Source organism: Acromyrmex echinatior, chromosome 11, assembly GCF_024713525.1.
Source record: "Acromyrmex echinatior isolate Ae372 chromosome 11, ASM2471352v2, whole genome shotgun sequence".
NCBI lineage: Eukaryota > Metazoa > Arthropoda > Insecta > Hymenoptera > Formicidae > Acromyrmex > Acromyrmex echinatior.
The window spans coordinates 7,671,417-7,692,577 of NC_141862.1; the positions used below are offsets into that span (position 1 = coordinate 7,671,417).

General features: G+C 30.4%; 2 protein-coding genes and 1 pseudogene across 6 annotated transcripts; all 3 read right to left on the reverse strand.

Annotated features, from left to right (window-relative positions):
* Positions 1-313: 313 nt before the first annotated feature.
* Positions 314-4,622, reverse strand: LOC105146638 (terpene synthase-like; annotated as a pseudogene). The gene is made up of 8 exons (XR_015546619.1): positions 4,498-4,622; positions 4,303-4,401; positions 4,036-4,190; positions 1,800-1,941; positions 1,292-1,412; positions 1,056-1,195; positions 888-991; positions 314-725 (listed from the first exon to the last, which is right to left on the reverse strand). The product of XR_015546619.1 is annotated as a terpene synthase-like (transcript).
* Positions 4,623-6,342: 1,720 nt separating this feature from the next.
* Positions 6,343-9,418, reverse strand: LOC105146640 (terpene synthase-like). The gene is made up of 3 exons (XM_087411497.1): positions 7,575-9,418; positions 7,025-7,145; positions 6,343-6,937 (listed from the first exon to the last, which is right to left on the reverse strand). Exons 1-3 carry the CDS (start codon positions 7,737-7,739, stop codon positions 6,726-6,728), a joined length of 498 nt encoding a protein of 165 aa, XP_087267623.1. The 5' UTR covers positions 7,740-9,418; the 3' UTR covers positions 6,343-6,725.
* Positions 9,419-11,065: 1,647 nt separating this feature from the next.
* On the reverse strand, positions 11,066-15,447 carry LOC147908114 (terpene synthase-like). Of its 4 annotated transcripts, none has more exons than XM_087411230.1 (8): positions 15,302-15,447; positions 15,107-15,180; positions 14,840-14,994; positions 12,604-12,745; positions 12,044-12,164; positions 11,808-11,947; positions 11,641-11,743; positions 11,066-11,478 (listed from the first exon to the last, which is right to left on the reverse strand). In XM_087411230.1, exons 2-8 carry the CDS (start codon positions 15,170-15,172, stop codon positions 11,270-11,272), a joined length of 936 nt encoding a protein of 311 aa, XP_087267356.1. In that variant the 5' UTR covers positions 15,173-15,180; positions 15,302-15,447; the 3' UTR covers positions 11,066-11,269. The 4 variants fall into 4 exon arrangements, with proteins under 4 accessions (XP_087267356.1, XP_087267355.1, XP_087267358.1 ...); XM_087411229.1 differs by having other exon boundaries at positions 15,107-15,205; positions 15,302-15,446; XM_087411232.1 differs by lacking the exon at positions 14,840-14,994 and having other exon boundaries at positions 15,302-15,445.
* Between the last annotated feature and the right edge of the window lie 5,714 nt (positions 15,448-21,161).

Consider the following 21,161-nt stretch of genomic DNA (forward strand, 5'->3'; position numbering starts at 1 on the left):
AGAGAGAGAGAGAGAGAGAGAGAGAGAGAGAGAGAGAGAGAGAGAGAGACAGTTTTAATTTATTGATATACAAATCTGCGAAGAAAAAAACGCTATGCCAGATATTGCATCGCTTTGCGTATGTCCTCATTTATATAGATAAATACATGTCACAAAATACACGCGCTTGTGTGAGATTTATGTACAATTTTGTTCTTAGAAGAAATGCTAAGAGGTATTTCCCGTTAATCGGCAGAATTTTTTTTTTCGGTGCATATGATTTATTGCTATAGCGCTTTGTAAATGATTTTTTTCATCAAAGTATTAAATAAAATTTTTTTTTAAGTAAAATTTACTTATCTTTATTACATTTATTAATTACAGACATTAATTTTTATTACATTTTGTTGTTTATAGCTATTAATAAGAGATTATTTTATACAACAGTATGGATAAATTATATAATACTACGTCTGATGTTTTAGTAATAACAAAATACATATTTCTGAATTCTTTATCATTTTGATTAAAGAATCTTTAGATACGTGTTTTCAACATCTTATTCTTGAAATCGTCCAAAAATTCTACAAAGATCGGATTGCCACCTAAACGATCAATTCCGGTTCTCATCTTTTTTTCCAATTCATCAAGTACATCTTTTGTGTACTTAAATGAGCCGTAACTCTCCAATATTTTAACGCAGTAACGTTTTACTTCAATATTCTTCGATCGTTGTTTTAAAATATCTTGAATTATTGTTAAGAATTTTAACATTATCTAAAAATTTTGTTATAAAAATTTTCAAAATATGATACGTTTATCATTTAATTTTTTTATTGTCTATTTAATACGAAATATATTCTTTATCTACTTATATCATATTAAATATAATGTTTGATAAAGGATACTTATTATTTTCTTATCGTCAGGATTGTTTCTCAAGCGCATGAATAATTAGGAAACTCATTTTTCCTTCAGTCAAATCATCGCAATAACTGTTCTCATTAGTATCCTATAATAACAAAAAGTTTTGCTAAATTTGGTTCAAGTTATTTAGTTAAATTATCAATTATCACCTCATCATGACGTAAATTGCAATAATCATCATGTATTTGGCGATATAATCCCAAAGTACTTGCTAGTGACAATACATCTTCTTCATAAGTAGAAAATAGTTTCATTAATTTTACCACCATTATAATTAACCAAGTACTCTCTATAAAATTAATTAATATATTATATATTGAAGTTATACATTTATATGTAATACGCTTTGTATATAGCAGAAGCTTATAAGGACAAAAATATTTACTTCTCATTGCTAAAATATTGTAATCTTCTTCTTTCGGACAGATGAATTTTTCCTTCCAATATAAATCCATTCCTTGACCTCTGTAGTATTCCATAAATTGTTCAATCACAATTTTAATTGCCTGTTAAGACATAAAAATATGTAATTAAAATAAAAAATATATAATAAAAATATAATCAAAATTATAAAGAAGCATTATCAGTCGGCATGGTAAAAAGTGCAATTTTATAATGAGATTTGTATTTTAATAATTTATTTTACTTAAACAAGGAAGGCATAAACAACATTAAAATAGACTTGATTAAAGATTAAGTTTTAATCATATTCAACAGATCAGAAACAAATAAAGACTGGAATCAACTCAATGAATTTGTATCTTTTTTATGTATGCAAAAATTTTGATAAAACTGTCTATTTCACATTTTGATTACTGTTATAAAATATCAAGAAGATAAAACGCATTCAATTTTTCAAAGTTTTACACAGACAAAATGCAACTACTTATTACCATGGGATGTAAATTAATAATTTTTTCACAAGCAATAAATTGTAAATAATTTGCAGCGTTTATTGAATAGTGAAGTCCATAAATAGAATGGGTTACAGGAAAACCATTTCGCATAATGGCCTCATCTTGAATATCATCGAACCTATCAAGAAACAAAAACTTTATAAATTTATAAAAATATATGAAATTAACGTTTTCAGTCAATAGAGAGACTGTATTATCTTTTTTTTGTATCATTTATATCAAAAATAAGTATAATAAAAAAAGGTGAAGCCAGAAATATAATAGATTGTAGCAGCAAAACAATAATTGAAGTGGAAGATCAAGATTTAACTAAAAAATTTTTTAAATTTTTTATTAGATGTACAACTTTGCTTTCGCCGTTTTCCTATAGATGGCTTTAGCAGTAAGTGGTGGCCGAAATAAATAGATCATAGACGTCATACAATAAACTTGGGCATCTGTCAACATAATCCCATAGAAACATTAATCGATTTATGTCTGCGTCATAACGTTATCTCTCGATTGAAAATGTCAGTTTACGATCCAAATTCTCGTCATTCGCGGGAGGTTTTCTTTAATATGAAGAAATCTACGGCTAAGGCTCATCGAATGCTTTCCAATACTTATGGTGAGGCCGCTATTAGTGAAAGAACGTGTCGTGAGTGATTTCAATGCTTCAAGAACAGTGATTTTGACATCGAAGCGGCATAGCGATGGAAGAGAGAAGATTTCCGAAGACGCAGAATTAGAGGCATTACTTGATCAAGGCTCGTGTCAAAATCAAAAAGAATTAGGAGTGACTTAACAAGTAAAATTTCAAAACGCCTCAAGGTCATGGGAATGATTCAGAAGCAAGGAAATTTGCCGTACGAGTTGGAGCCGAGAGATGTTGAACGGCGTTTATTTGCTTGTGAACAGCTGCTTGAAAGGCAAAGACGGAAGGGATTTCTGCATCGCATTGTTACTGGGGACGAAAAATGGGTTCATTACGATAATCCCAAGTGCAGAAAATCATGGGGAGTTCCCGACCATGCTTCCACGTCGACGGCCAAACTGAATATTCACGGATACAAGGTCATGCTTTGTATTGATGGGATCAGCTCGGCGTAGTGTATTATGAGCTGTTAAAACCAACTGAAACAATCACAGGCGATCAGTATCGAACGCAATTGTTGCGTTTGAGCCGAGCATTGAAAGACAACCGGCCGCAATACAACGAGAGACATGATAAAGTGTCTGTTGCAGCATGACAATGCTCGACCCCATGTTGCGAAAGTGGTCAAGACATACTTGGAAACGTTGAAATGGGAAGTCCTACCCCACCCGCCGTATTCTCCAGTTGCTCCCTCTGACTTGTTTCGATGGCACACGGCCTGACTGACCAGCACTTCCGGTCTTATGAAGAAGTAAAAAAGTGGATCGATTTGTGGATCGCCTCAAAAGATGATCAGTTTTTTCGACGCGGGATTCGTACACTGCCCGAAAGGTGGGAGAAAGTAATGGCGAGCGATGAATAATACTTTGAATCATAAATGTATAACCACAAAAAATTTTTCACAATAAAGCCTCGAATTTCGGAAAAAAACGACGCAAGCAAAGTTAATAGTTATAATGTACTAATATATAAATCACTGTTAAAATGTGTTATACTCCCAAAAGAAGAATGACATAAATTTTTTAAATTTTATATTATGCGAGGATCGTATTCTAAATGCATTGACTTTCAGGAAAAGTGATATATGTTAAATACTTCCTAAAGAAAAATAATACAAGGAAAAGTTTTAAAAATAACATCAAGGGTAACATATAACACCGTAACAAAATTATTATCTGCATTATTTATAGAAAATTTTGAACAAACAATTTGTGAGTAATTCTAATAAGATAACTTATATGTAATTCTGCCAACGCCTAATAAATAATAAATTTTATAAAATACTCAATGTTCTTTTTATTGCCCCACCCCTCCCCTCTCACTTGTCTGAATAATTATTAAACTGAAATTTTATATTGAATTAAAATGACTCTTGTCACATTCCTTGCGAGAGAACGATATGTTAGATGTATAAAAAGAGAAAAATTTTCGTAAAATATGTTCTAGAAGAAAATGTAATTTTCTTTGGAAAGATTGTATCTTATTTCTTATCGCACGATTTAAAAAAAAATATATAAATTTCATACATAAGTTTTATATTTAAGTTTCAGTTATATTTTACAACAAAAAATAACTTACACGATGCATGCATTAAAAGCGATTTGCATTACTTCGTCAATTAGTTGCAATTTATCGGGTGATACTTTAAACCAATAATTAAAAATCGACGATATTTTTCTATATGGATGTACATCACTGCATTGCCGACTGTATTCGATCGGTTCTAAAAGTATCTATACAACAGAAATCAATTAAAACAAGTAATAAAAACGAAAAGTTAGTAAAATTGAATTATGAAATAAAAGAGATGTGAAAAAATAAAAGAGAAGTCGTTATAGAACTAACCTTGTCCTCCTCCGTATTACCGCTTGACGAATAGTAGAAAGGTACATCCTTTTTCATGTCTGACATATTGCACTCTAAATTATTGTGATACGTAGAAAACTATAATTTTGATAAATTTAAACTAAATGGTAAATGAATTGGTAACAGTATTTAATTTTTTGTCTTATAATATCGACTAATATTCGAATTACATACCAACGCGTGAAGTACGAGAAAAAGTGGGATCCCAGACAACACGAAGTCGACAAAAAATCGTCTATAAATTGAATGAAAATTGACTTCTTCATTCTATTTATAGTCGACTACTAGTTAAACCTGATTAATCCACAATGAGTTGTGCGTATAAAGTAGTGGAATTAACAAAAAATGCGTGAGCGAATGGAAAAAAACAGAAAACGAGATGGCTAGAGTGGGGATAAAGAATGTGACGCTAATAACCTGAAATCGTCATTTGGTATTCCTTCATCTGGAATATCTATACGATACAATTCCTCGTTTCAATCTGTTCTTTCTCGCTGTCTTCTTCAAATTAACATCAAATACACCTAATGGCGTAACCAATCAGCGTTAGGTACATGCATTGGTGCCAGTTCTTCAACAATGAAGCAACATTGACCCTTATTGCTTCAATGTTGAATAATTCGGTTAAAAAAAAAATCGTATTACAGGTCTATAAAAAAGCAAATTGAAATAGACTATGAATACCTGTCTAAAAGTGTATAGGCAGCTCTTACAGCTTTCTTCTCTGATGTTTTAACAGCAGTAATATGCTAAAGAGTACAGACTCTTATATAGTGCATGCGACATGAACTATAAATAAATCGAAACGTTGTAAATAAATCAACTAATCATAGTCCTCTGTTACATGGAAAAAAAGTTTTTCGCGGAATACTTTTTTTTATAGTACTTCAATAGCACTTGGTCAATGTATTTAATTTATTATAATAACAAGCAGTATATTGTCATTATAATATTATCATTAAAATATTAATAATAAAAGGACAATGGACAAAAGAGATATTTGCAAAATATAATGATATTTGAATATATCAGATTTGAATGATAACTTAATGATAAAAAAATAAGAACATGAACACTAATTGTACGCAAAATTTTTATGTAAATGTACGTATGAAATGTACATATGTAAAATTTATTCTTTAAAAAAAATATCGATTGCTCGTTTAAAAAATAAGGCATTACGATTTTTTGTAAATATATGAGTATTATCGTAATGTCATAATGTGTAGATGAATATTATATCATGTTCAAGAGTAAAATTTAGTAAGCATGTATATTTATATAGTCGATGTTTGAATGCATTAACATTAAGATTTTAATAAAAATATCAACTGACTAAAAATATCTGCTATTCCTAATAAATATATTTATATATTAAATAATGTATTGCACTACGTATTAATAAATACATGTTGCGAGTTATCAATTATCATATCAAGAAAAATATTATTTTAATAAATGTATATAGTAATTATTTTCATTCTAATATATCCTATTCTTTCAAAAGACTATTTGAGTTAATATAATGGAATTTTTTAGAAAGGAATTTATTTTTTATCACTTTTCATGTGTCCTCATTTTTATAGAAAAATATATGTCACAAATATATGCGCTTGTGTGAGATTCATGTAAAATTTTTTACTTAGAAGAAATGCTAAGAGAAATTTCCCACTTACAGGCAGAATATTTTTTTTAGGTGCATATGATTTATTACTATAGCATTTTACAAATGATTTTTTTTCAGCAAAGTTTCATAAATAAGCCATATTTATCTTTATTTATATTTATTTTTATTACATTTTGTTGTTTATAGCTATTAATAAGAGTTTGTGTTATACAACGAAATGGATAAATTATACAATGCTACGTCTGACGTTTTATTAGTAACAAAATACGTATTTCTGAATTTTTTATCATTTTGATTAAAGTATCTTTAGATACGTGTTTTCAACATCTTATTCCTGTAGTCCTCCAGAAGCTGTACCAAGAGCGGATTGCCACCTAAACGATCAATTTCGGTTCTTATTTTTTTTTCCAATTCATCAAGTACATCTTTTGTGTACTTAAATGAGCCGTAACTCTCTAATATTTTAACGCAGTAACGGTTTACTTCAATATTCCTCGATCGTTGTTTTAAAATATCTTGAATTATTGTTAAGAATTTTAACATTATCTAAAAATTTTGTTATAAAAATTTTCAAAATTTGATACGTTTATCATTTAATTTTTTTATTGTCTATTTAATACGAAATATATTCTTTAATATCTACTTATATCATATTAAATATAATGTTTGATGAAGGATACTTATTATTTTCTTATCGTCAGGATTGTTTCTAAGCGCATGAATAATTAGGAAACTCATTTTTCCTTCGGTCAAATCATCGCAATAATTGTTCTCATTAGTATCCTATAATAACAATAAGTTTTGTTAAATTTGGTTCAAGTAATTTAATTAAATTATCGATTACCATCTCATCATGACGTAAATTGCAATAATCATCATGTATCTGGCGATATAATCCCAAAGTACTTGCTAGTGACAATACATCTTCTTCATAAGTAGAAAATAGTTTCATTAATTTTGCCACCATTATAATTATCCAAGTACTCTCTATAAAATTAATTAATATTGAAGTTATACATATATATGTAATACGCTTTGTATATAGCAGAAGGTTATAAAGACAAAAATATTTACTTCTCATTGCTAAAATATTGTAATCTTCTTCTTTCGGACAGATGAATATTTCCTTCCAATGTAAATCCATTCCTTGACCTTTGTAGTATTCCACAAATTGTTCAATCACAATTTTAACTGCCTGTTAAGATATAAAAATATGTAATTAAAATAAAAAATATATAAAAATATAATAAAAATTATAAAGAAGCGTTATCAGTCGGCATAGTAAAAAGTGCAATTTTATAATGAGATTTATTATTTTAATAATTTATTTTATGATTTATACGAAAAAAGTCGTTAACAACATTAAAATAGACTTGACATTCAGGATTAAGTTTTAATCATCTTCAACAGATAAGAAACGAATAAAGACTGTAATCAACTCAATTTGTATCTTTTTTATGCATGCAAGGATATCTAAAAAGGAATTTTGGTAAAACTATCTATTTCACATTTTGATTATAAAATATTAAGAGAGTAAATCGCATTCAATTTTTCAAAGACATAATGCAAAAGACATAATGTAAAAGACATAATTTTACACAGACATAATGTAACCACTTATTACCATGGGATGTAAATTGATAAGTTTTTCACAAGCAAGTAATTGTAAATAATTTGCAGCGTTTATTGAGTAGTGAAGTCCATAAACAGAATGGGTTACAGGAAAACCATTCCGCATAATGGCCTCATCTTGAATATCATCGAACCTATCAAGAAACAAAAATTTCATAAATTTATAAAAATATAGTGAAATTACCCTTTTCAGTCAGTAGAGAGGCTGTATTATTTTTTTTTGTATCATTTACGTCAAAAATAAGTATAATAAAAAAAGGTGAAGCCAGAAATATAACAGATTGTAGCAGCAAAACAATTATTGAAGTAGAAGATCAAGATTTAACTAAAAAATTTTTTTAATTTTTTTATTAGGTGTACAACTTTGCTTCCACCATTTTTCCTAGATGGCTTTAGCGGTAAGTGGTGGTCGAAATAAATGGATCATAGACGTCATACAATAAACTTGGTCATCTGTCAACATAATCCCATAGAAACATTAATCGATTTGTGTCTGCATCATAAAGTTATTCTCTATTGAAAATGACAGTTTACGTGCTAAATTCTCGTCATTCGCGGGAGGTTTTAATTTTCTGCTTCAATATGATGAAATCTGCGGCTAAGGCTCTACAATACTTATGGTGAGGCCGCTATTAGTGAAAGAACGTGTCGTGAGTGGTTTCAACATTTCAAGAACGGTGAAGACCGGCATAGCGGTGAAAAAGAGAAGGTTTTCCAAGATGCAGAATTGGAGGCATTACTTGATCAAGACTCGTGTCAAAATTAAAAAGAATTGAAGAAGAAAAAAAATTGGATCGATTTGTGGATCGCCTCAAAAGATGACCAGTTTTTTCGACGTGGGATTCGTACGCTGCCCGAAAGATGAGAGAAAGTAGTGGCCAACGATGGATAATACTTTGAATCATAAATGTATAACCAATTTTTTGCAATAAAGCCTCGAATTTCGGAAAAAAACGGCGGAAGCTAAGTTGTACACCTAATATATAAATCATTATGTTAAAACGTGTTATACTCCCGCAATAAGAATGAGATAAATTTTTTAAATTTTGAGAGGATCGTATTCTAAATACATCGACTTTCAGGAAAAATGATATATGTTAAATACTTCCTAAAGAAAAATAACAGAGAGAAAAATATACAAAGAAAAGTTTTAAAAATAACATCAAGGGTAACATATAACACCGTAACAAAATTATTATCTACATTACCTCTAGAAAATTTTGAACAAACAATTTGTGAGTAGTTCTAAGTTAACTTACAGTCTGTTCAATAAGAACGTGATGCTCATTATGTTCAATAAGAACGTGATGTTCATTATTCTACAAAGAGCGACCATAGCGATATCTTCCTGAACTCGTTTGAACCTTTATTTCGTGTTCTTTTGCGCAATATATCCTACCAGCACATTGTGTAGTTTACGTCAGCGAATTTATTATTTTTGCCATGAGTGCCAAATTCTTGAAGCGGTACGAGGCAGTGTTTTTAGTGAATGGAATGGCCGGCAATGTCCCCAGATGCTAATCCCATTGAAAATGTGTGGTCGTACATGAAGATGAAACTCAAAGGAAAGCCAGTGTACACGGTGGAGCAGCTGTCATTTCAAATTAAGAAGATATGGCGATTTTTGCCAAAGAAATATGCAGATAACCTCGTCGAAAGTATGGAAAAAAGGTGTCATGCAATAATCAGTAATGGAGGTGTTTGGACAAAATACTAGGGTAAGTAATTGCGCAATAGCTAATAATGTGTACTTCAAAAAAAAAAATAAAAAACTGTCTAAATGTTTATAGTTTTTTGATTATGGCAGACACTTTCTTATTGAACAGACTGTATATATAATTCTGCCACGCCTAATAAATAATAAATTTTATAAAATACTCAATGTTCTTTTTATCGCCCCCCCCCCCCTCTCACTTGTCTGAATAATTTTATATTAAACTCAAATTTTGTATTGAATTAAAATGACTCTTGTCACATTCCTTGCGAGAGAACGGTATGTTAGATGTACAAAAAGAGAAAATTTTTAATATATATTCTAGAAGAATATGTAATTTTCTTTGGAAAGATTGTATCTTATTTCTTATCGCACGCATATGATTTTAGAAAAAAATATATATTAGGTGTTGGAATTAATTCGTAGCGTTTTACAAGTGATGGGAAGTACTTTCATTAATGTATTTTTTAATGCTCATGTGAAATAAATAACATTCTTTCATTAAAAAACGCTACGAATTAATTCCAACACCTAATATATTGAAGTCATAAGTCATAAGTTCTTCATGTAACATTTGTAGAATTCAAATTTTAAAGCTCAACGTTTGTATTAATACCTCAAAACTTATAAACTAGATTTTAAAATATAACAATTCGTTGCTTCGAACATGACACGAAAAATAAATAATGGATTTAATGAACTAGATTTTACTTTAATAAAAAGATATAATAAATATTATGCACATTGTGCATATTGCAGTAACAAAAGCAATAATAAAAGTTTCCTAAATTTAATTTTTAGAAACGTTTCCTAAAGTTGAGTACATATTATATAATTTATGGATTTAATAAATACTTACATAATTTTACTTACATAATGCTTATACAATTTATATTTAAAATGAGAATACGTGAGCGTGCTCACGTAGCTAAAATATTCAAAACGTATCACAGGAATATTCTAAAAATATCGCAATATATTTTTATAACCTAATTCCTAGATGCATTTCGGACAATTCTACTTTGTGGGTATAAAGACTATTTTATAATTTAATTTTAATTCTTTTATACTGTATAAAATATGTTAGCAATGCATTTTACAACATAGTCTACATAGTCTATATTATTTACATTCCAATAAATTATATAAACATCATGTAAATTTCACGTAAATAATCCGTGTAGACGCAATCTTAAAATCTACAACACAACCCTGTTAAATAAGGTTTTCAATGGATATGGGATTGCATATTGCTAAATTAAAATATGGTTGTATATACTTTTAGGAGAAGAGGACCGTTACGGCCTCTTATTTACATTTTTTATGATAATATTATTAGTAATTATTAGTAATAATTAATATTTAAATTTAAAACTTATCGATTACATTCGTCGTCGAAGTGTAATTCATTAATCAATTTTAGATTCAAAATTATGAGAGAGAGAGAGGCAGAAAGAGAGAGAGAGAGAGAGAGAGAGAGAGAGAGAGAGAGAGAGAGAGAGAGACAGTTTTAATTTATTGATATACAAATCTGCGAAGAAAAAAACGCTATGCCAGATATTGCATCGCTTTGCGTATGTCCTCATTTATATAGATAAATACATGTCACAAAATACACGCGCTTGTGTGAGATTTATGTACAATTTTGTTCTTAGAAGAAATGCTAAGAGGTATTTCCCGTTAATCGGCAGAATATTTTTTTTCGGTGCATATGATTTATTACTATAGCGCTTTGTAAATGATTTTTTTCATCAAAGTATTAAATAAAATTTTTTTTTAAGTAAAATTTACTCATCTTTATTACATTTATTAATTACAGACATTAATTTTTATTACATTTTGTTGTTTATAGCTATTAATAAGAGATTATTTTATTACAACAGTATGGATAAATTATATAATACTACGTCTGATGTTTTAGTAATAACAAAATACATATTTCTGAATTCTTTATCATTTTGATTAAAGAATCTTTAGATACGTGTTTTCAACATCTCATTCCTGAAATCGTCCAAAAATTCTACAAAGATCGGATTGCCACCTAAACGATCAATTCCGGTTCTCATCTTTTTTTCCAATTCATCAAGTACATCTTTTGTGTACTTAAATGAGCCGTAACTCTCCAATATTTTAACGCAGTAACGTTTTACTTCAATATTCTTCGATCGTTGTTTTAAAATATCTTGAATTATTGTTAAGAATTTTAACATTATCTAAAAATTTTGTTATAAAAATTTTCAAAATATGATACGTTTATCATTTAATTTTTTTATTGTCTATTTAATACGAAATATATTCTTTATCTACTTATATCATATTAAATATAATGTTTGATAAAGGATACTTATTATTTTCTTATCGTCAGGATTGTTTCTAAGCGCATGAATAATTAGGAAACTCATTTTTCCTTCAGTCAAATCATCGCAATAACTGTTCTCATTAGTATCCTATAATAACAAAAAGTTTTGCTAAATTTGGTTCAAGTTATTTAGTTAAATTATCAATTATCACCTCATCATGACGTAAATTGCAATAATCATCATGTATTTGGCGATATAATCCCAAAGTACTTGCTAGTGACAATACATCTTCTTCATAAGTAGAAAATAGTTTCATTAATTTTACCACCATTATAATTAACCAAGTACTCTCTATAAAATTAATTAATATATTATATATTGAAGTTATACATTTATATGTAATACGCTTTGTATATAGCAGAAGCTTATAAGGACAAAAATATTTACTTCTCATTGCTAAAATATTGTAATCTTCTTCTTTCGGACAGATGAATTTTTCCTTCCAATATAAATCCATTCCTTGACCTCTGTAGTATTCCATAAATTGTTCAATCACAATTTTAATTGCCTGTTAAGACATAAAAATATGTAATTAAAATAAAAAATATATAATAAAAATATAATCAAAATTATAAAGAAGCATTATCAGTCGGCATGGTAAAAAGTGCAATTTTATAATGAGATTTGTATTTTAATAATTTATTTTACTTAAACAAGAAAGGCATAAACAACATTAAAATAGACTTGATTAAAGATTAAGTTTTAATCATATTCAACAGATCAGAAACAAATAAAGACTGGAATCAACTCAATGAATTTGTATCTTTTTTATGTATGCAGAGATATCTAAAAATTTTGATAAAAATATATTCTTGATAAAAATATTCTTTTGATAAAAATATAAAACTGTCTATTTCACATTTTGATTACTGTTATAAAATATCAAGAAGATAAAACGCATTCAATTTTTCAAAGTTTTACACAGACAAAATGCAACTACTTATTACCATGGGATGTAAATTAATAATTTTTTCACAAGCAATAAATTGTAAATAATTTGCAGCGTTTATTGAATAGTGAAGTCCATAAACAGAATGGGTTACAGGAAAACCATTTCGCATAATGGCCTCATCTTGAATATCATCGAACCTATCAAGAAACAAAAACTTTATAAATTTATAAAAATATATGAAATTAACGTTTTCAGTCAATAGAGAGACTGTATTATCTTTTTTTTGTATCATTTATATCAAAAATAAGTATAATAAAAAAAGGTGAAGCCAGAAATATAATAGATTGTAGCAGCAAAACAATAATTGAAGTGGAAGATCAAGATTTAACTAAAAAATTTTTTAAATTTTTTATTAGATGTACAACTTTGCTTTCGCCGTTTTCCTATAGATGGCTTTAGCAGTAAGTGGTGGCCGAAATAAATAGATCATAGACGTCATACAATAAACTTGGGCATCTGTCAACATAATCCCATAGAAACATTAATCGATTTATGTCTGCGTCATAACGTTATCTCTCGATTGAAAATGTCAGTTTACGATCCAAATTCTCGTCATTCGCGGGAGGTTTTCTTTAATATGAAGAAATCTACGGCTAAGGCTCATCGAATGCTTTCCAATACTTATGGTGAGGCCGCTATTAGTGAAAGAACGTGTCGTGAGTGATTTCAATGCTTCAAGAACAGTGATTTTGACATCGAAGCGGCATAGCGATGGAAGAGAGAAGATTTCCGAAGACGCAGAATTAGAGGCATTATTTGATCAAGGCTCGTGTCAAAATCAAAAAGAATTAGGAGTGACTTAACAAGTAAAATTTCAAAACGCCTCAAGGTCATGGGAATGATTCAGAAGCAAGGAAATTTGCCGTACGAGTTGGAGCCGAGAGATGTTGAACGGCGTTTATTTGCTTGTGAACAGCTGCTTGAAAGGCAAAGACGGAAGGGATTTCTGCATCGCATTGTTACTGGGGACGAAAAATGGGTTCATTACGATAATCCCAAGTGCAGAAAATCATGGGGAGTTCCCGACCATGCTTCCACGTCGACGGCCAAACTGAATATTCACGGATACAAGGTCATGCTTTGTATTGATGGGATCAGCTCGGCGTAGTGTATTATGAGCTGTTAAAACCAACTGAAACAATCACAGGCGATCAGTATCGAACGCAATTGTTGCGTTTGAGCCGAGCATTGAAAGACAACCGGCCGCAATACAACGAGAGACACGATAAAGTGTCTGTTGCAGCATGACAATGCTCGACCCCATGTTGCGAAAGTGGTCAAGACATACTTGGAAACGTTGAAATGGGAAGTCCTACCCCACCCGCCGTATTCTCCAGTTGCTCCCTCTGACTTGTTTCGATGGCACACGGCCTGACTGACCAGCACTTCCGGTCTTATGAAGAAGTAAAAAAGTGGATCGATTTGTGGATCGCCTCAAAAGATGATCAGTTTTTTCGACGCGGGATTCGTACACTGCCCGAAAGCTGGGAGAAAGTAATGGCGAGCGATGAATAATACTTTGAATCATAAATGTATAACCACAAAAAATTTTTCACAATAAAGCCTCGAATTTCGGAAAAAAACGACGCAAGCAAAGTTAATAGTTATAATGTACTAATATATAAATCACTGTTAAAATGTGTTATACTCCCAAAAGAAGAATGACATAAATTTTTTAAATTTTATATTATGCGACGATCGTATTCTAAATGCATTGACTTTCAGGAAAAGTGATATATGTTAAATACTTCCTAAAGAAAAATAATACAAGGAAAAGTTTTAAAAATAACATCAAGGGTAACATATAACACCGTAACAAAATTATTATCTGCATTATTTATAGAAAATTTTGAACAAACAATTTGTGAGTAATTCTAATAAGATAACTTATATGTAATTCTGCCAACGCCTAATAAATAATAAATTTTATAAAATACTCAATGTTCTTTTTATTGCCCCACCCCTCCCCTCTCACTTGTCTGAATAATTATTAAACTGAAATTTTATATTGAATTAAAATGACTCTTGTCACATTCCTTGCGAGAGAACGATATGTTAGATGTATAAAAAGAGAAAAATTTTCGTAAAATATGTTCTAGAAGAAAATGTAATTTTCTTTGGAAAGATTGTATCTTATTTCTTATCGCACGATTTAAAAAAAAATATATAAATTTCATACATAAGTTTTATATTTAAGTTTCAGTTATATTTTACAACAAAAAATAACTTACACGATGCATGCATTAAAAGCGATTTGCATTACTTCGTCAATTAGTTGCAATTTATCGGGTGATACTTTAAACCAATAATTAAAAATCGACGATATTTTTCTATATGGATGTACATCACTGCATTGCCGACTGTATTCGATCGGTTCTAAAAGTATCTATACAACAGAAATCAATTAAAACAAGTAATAAAAACGAAAAGTTAGTAAAATTGAATTATGAAATAAAAGAGATGTGAAAAAATAAAAGAGAAGTCGTTATAGAACTAACCTTGTCCTCCTCCGTATTACCGCTTGACGAATAGTAGAAAGGTACATCCTTTTTCATGTCTGACATATTGCACTCTAAATTATTGTGATACGTAGAAAACTATAATTTTGATAAATTTAAACTAAATGGTAAATGAATTGGTAACAGTATTTAATTTTTTGTCTTATAATATCGACTAATATTCGAATTACATACCAACGCGTGAAGTACGAGAAAAAGTGGGATCCCAGACAACACGAAGTCGACAAAAAATCGTCTATAAATTGAATGAAAATTGACTTCTTCATTCTATTTATAGTCGACTACTAGTTAAACCTGATTAATCCACAATGAGTTGTGCGTATAAAGTAGTGGAATTAACAAAAAATGCGTGAGCGAATGGAAAAAAACAGAAAACGAGATGGCTAGAGTGGGGATAAAGAATGTGACGCTAATAACCTGAAATCGTCATTTGGTATTCCTTCATCTGGAATATCTATACGATACAATTCCTCGTTTCAATCTGTTCTTTCTCGCTGTCTTCTTCAAATTAACATCAAATACACCTAATGGCGTAACCAATCAGCGTTAGGTACATGCATTGGTGCCAGTTCTTCAACAATGAAGCAACATTGACCCTTATTGCTTCAATGTTGAATAATTCGGTTAAAAAAAAAATCATATAATAGGTCTATAAAAAAGCAAATTGAAATCGACTATGAATACCAGTCTAAAAGTGTATAGGCAACTCTTACAGCTTTCTTCTCTGATGTTTTAACTGCAATAATATGCTAAAGCGAAGAGTACAGACTCTCATATAGTGCATAAAACATGAGACATAAGTAAATTGAAACGCGATAAAAAGATCAATTAATCAAAGTCCTTTGTTATATGGAAAAAAAGGAAATAAAAAACTTTGACTCATTTTCTTATGCATTTTCTTATGCGTTTCAAAAGAGTACATGTTCTTCTCGTTTAAATCTATGATCTTATGTTGGATATCTCGTCGTTACGACGTAAATAACATATAAAAAATTAAATTTATTGACTAAAAATTAAATTTGATTTACAGTTACTCGATATTTATCTTTTTTTAATGAATAAAAACCTTCTTTATTTATTTATACATGTATTTATGCATACAAAATATATGCACGCGCGAGTAAATAAAAAATTCATCAAGAATAAAAAAAGTTGAATATCGGGATTGTGCATTTACGTGCAAATCATGATATTCTTCATTTATGTATAGACAACGCAAATTATTGTTTAAGCTTAGATAAGAAACAGTATCTAAAATTGGGCCATAAGACGTTTTCTGCGTCTAAAAGACGACTTAAAAATTTGTATCACAATTTTAGATTTTATGTTGTTTGATAGGTGTCATCTATGTAGACTTATATATAGTCAATTACCAAATATGATGCACAGGTCACATCATCAAGCAGCGAAAATTCGCGTCTATCAAAATGTATTTCTTTTTTTGTAATAAGCCGAGAAAAAATGTTATATATATAAATATATTTTATATATGATTATATATATTAGGTGTTGGAATTAATTCGTAGCGTTTTACAAGTGATGGGAAGTACTTTCATTAATGTATTTTTTAATGCTCATGTGAAATAAATAACATTCTTTCATTAAAAAACGCTACGAATTAATTCCAACACCTAATAAAATATATGTGTCAATTTTACATATAATTATATATAATTTTATATAATTTTGTATAGGGTAACTCTGGCAAATACGCCGCGCTATGATTTTAGCTTCTTACTATTAATATTAACATTGTTGTGAGTAGAATCGATTTGTCACTGTAATAAGCAACGCTATCATAAATTGTAATCTATATAAAATGATTACAGTAGGATGTATAAAAACTTAGTGGTTATTTCGCGATACATATATATAGTGGAATAGTAAACATGTGTAGCAAAATACAAGTGCTTTGCTTTCGTATTCTTTGTTTAGTTTGTTGTTTTGTATATCCCAGCTATTTGGAATATACATTTTTAATGAGCGGGAATTATGCTTGAAGCATACAAAGTGCGCAGATTGAATTCAGTACACTAAATGCATTAAACGCATTATGTGAAATATGTACCTCATGTCATAACTTGTAATATATTGGGTCATCTAAAAAATATCCGCAGTTTTTTGTTCAATTTTTGAATGAAATTTTTCTTTATTGAAAATCAATTTTAATCAAGTATATATTGGCCATTATTATCTATAACCTTTTGCCATTTTTCGGGTAATTTCATAATTCCATCCGTGTAGAACTTTTGTGGTTTATTGGCGAAAAACTTTTTCAAGTGATTTTCGGCAGCTCTTTTGTCGGCCAATGTTTTTCTATCAAGAGAGTTCTGCAGAGATCGAAACAAATGGTAGACAGACGGTGCAAGGTCCGGGCTATACGGATGCATCAAAACTTCCCAACCAAGCTCCCTCAATTTTTGGCGCGTCATCAAAGATGTGTGTGGTCTGTCATGATGGAAGACAACACCTTTTCTGTTAATCAATTCTGGTCGTTTTTCCTTAATCGCTTCCTGTAATCTATCCAGTTGTGAACAGTAGAGTTCTGAATTAATCGTTAGGCTATGTGGTAACTCCTTATGATGGACGACTTCCTTCCATTCCCACCATACTCACAGCATCACCTTATTTGCCATCAATCCAGGCTTTGAAGTCGTTTGTGGTGGTTCGCCGCGGTTATTCCATGATCTTTTACGAACAATATCCTTGTATTTCACCTATTTTTCATCGCCTGTGATGATTTGCTTCAGAAATGGGTCGATTTCGTTGCGTTTTAGTAGTGTTTCGCTGATGGAAATTCGATCAATCAAATTTCTTTACGTTAATTCATGTGGCACCCAAACATCGAGTTTCTTTGCGTAGCCAGCCTTTTTCAAATGATTCCAAACTGTCATATGGTTGATTCTTAGTGCATTGGTCATCTCCTGACAGCTCACATGCTGGTCTTGGTTGACCAGTTGTAAAATTTCATCGACTTTTTCAGTGACTGGCCGACCAGAGCGAGGTCGATCTTTGACATCAAAATTTCCAGAACGAAATCGAACAAACCACTCCTACGTCCTGTGTTCACTTATAGCATCCGCGCCGTAAACTTCACAAATTTGTCTGCATGTTTGTGCATGCGTTTTTGCCTTTTTTGTATTAAAAAAGCATCACATAGCGTATTTCTTCAGATATTTCACTCATTTTCAAACCATTATAACTTCTGACACGATTGATGAATCACCAAACTTTGTTTACAAAAAAATGTAACTTAAAATGTCATCTTTCAGACGCGCGTTCGTTTGACACAATCGGATTAGTGTTGCCCGATATATGACTATCAACACCATCTAGTGACAAAAAACCGCGGATACTTTATAGATGACCCAATATATAAAGGAAGATTGTAATTATTATTTATTATATTATATATAAGGTGTAGTAACAAGATATCCATTATTTTTGCATGAAATTGAAGGTTTTATTTAATATAGTTAGAATGATCCGATTTAGGTCAAATATGCATCATTTTGTTCGATAACTTGTTGCCATTTTGAAGGTAATTCCATTATGCCTCTTTCATAGAAACCCTCGTCCCTATTGGTAAAAAACTGAGACAATCGATTTTCACAAGCTTCTATTGAGGTAAATTTTTCATCAGCAAAATCATTCGCCGTAGACAGGAACAGGTGGTAATCACTTGGAGCCAGGTCTGGACTATAATGTGGATGCATAAGAACCTCCCAACCCAAGAAGCTCCCAGAGCTTCTGGCGAGTCACTATCGATGTGTGTGGCCTTGCGTATTGTCCTGATGAAACACAATTCCTCTCCTATTGGCCAACGCTGGCCGCTTCTGGGCGATTGCTTCCTTCAGACGGTCCAATTGTTGACAGTACAGGTCCGAATTAAGAGTTTGGCCGTAGAGGAGCAGCTCATAGTAGATGATTCCCTGCCAATCCCACCAAAAACACAGCAAAACCTTCCTGACCGTCAATCCTGGCTTGGCCACCGTTTGTGCCGGCTCACCGCGATTCGACCATGATCGTTTACGCTTGTCATAAGTGACTTGACTACTTTTCATCACCATTCGCTTCAGAAATGGGTTCATTTTGTTGCGATTCAGCAGCGATTCAGCAGCGATTCAGATGGAAATTCGGTCCATGAGGTTTTTTTGCATTAATTCGTGTGGCACGCACACATCGAGCTTCTTTTTGTATCCAGCCTTATTCAAGTGGTTCCTAACGGTTTTTTGTGCAATGTTTAGCTCCTGGGCAAACGAAATAGTGCTTACATGAGGGCGGACTCGACGATTTCCATTATTTTATCGACATTTTCGACAATTAGCCTTCCAGAGCGTGGTGTATCTTTGCCATCAAAATTACCGGAACGGAATCGACGAAACCAAAATTGCGCGTGATTGGCTTGTTATAGTATCAGGACCATAAACACTATTCACATTATCAGCCGCCTGGCTTACGTTTTCGCCTTTATCGAAGAAAAACTGTAAAATATGGCGTATTTTCTCTTTGCTGATGTCCATCTTTGACGCGCGCTCAAACAATACTGAGTCAAGCATTCACAAAACTGTCTCAGAAGTTTTTTTAGTACAAAATCTTATCTTTCTAACGCTATCTAGCGTAACCCGATCGCACTTATACAACACGAGATACAGATTACTAAAGCCATCTATTGGAAAAATAATAGATTTCTTTTTACTTCATCTTATACATATTTACCATTCTTATTCCTTAATAAAACTTTATAAATTCATTTTATAAGTTATGTTGTCATCATACGTCTTATTTATACGTATTATTTGTGAATTTTTTATGAGCCATACATATCCCCCTCGTCCCCCCCTATGAGTAACCTTACATCTCCTATGGAATATACGGTAAAAATGCAAGAGTTTTAAAAAGTTTTTTTTTTTAATATGAAAAATTAATTTTTGAATTTCTAATATTTTTTTCATAGTAGTAGACAATACAAAGTTTTTACTGATACAGTTTATTTACTATAAGCATAGTAAATAATACTTAATAAATTAAGTTTTTAGGTGCGGCGTATATATCGGAGTTACCTAATTATATATAATTATATTAGGTGTTGGAATTAATTCGTAGCGTTTTTTAAATGAAAGAATGTTATTTATTTCACATGAGCATTAAAAAATACATTAATGAAAGTACTTCCCATCACTTCCCATCTCTTGTAAAACGCTACGAATTAATTCCAACACCTAATATATAAAACATTTTTTCCTGGAAACTTTTTAGCTTTTGGAAAAATGTTGATTAGCTGTTGTTAAAAAGATGTCATCGTGCGGTATTGAATAAATTTGAAATGTATATTGAAGTCATAAGTCGTAAGTTCTTCATGTAACATTTGTAGGAATTAAATTTTAAAGCTCAACGTTTGTATTAATATCTCAAAATTTATAAACTAGATTTTAAAATATAACGATTCGTTGCCTCGAATATGCCACGAAAAATAAAAAATAATGGATTTAATGAACTGGATTTTACTTTAATGAAAAGGTACAATAAATATTATGTAGATTGTACAAATTGCAGCAACAAAAGCAATAATAAAAGTTTTCATATTTTCCTAAATTAAATCTTTAGAATTTTGATTTTTAATTTATAAATATTTCCTAAAAATGTTGAGTATATATAATTTATGGATTTAATAAATACTTACATAATTTTACTTACATAATGCTTATACAATTTATATTTAAAATGAGAATATGTGAGCGTGCTCACGTAGCTAAAATATTCAAAATGTATCACAGGAATATTCTAAAGATATTGCCATATATTTTTATAACCTAATTCCTAAACGTATTTCGGACAATTCTACTTTGTGGGTGTAAAGATTATTTTATAATTTAATTATAATTCTTTTATACTGTATAAAACATGTTAGCGATGCATTTTACAACATAGTCTACATAGTCTATATTTACATGACAATAAATTATATAAACATCACGTAAATTTCACGTAAATAATCCGTATAGACGCAATCTTAAAATCTACAGCACAACCC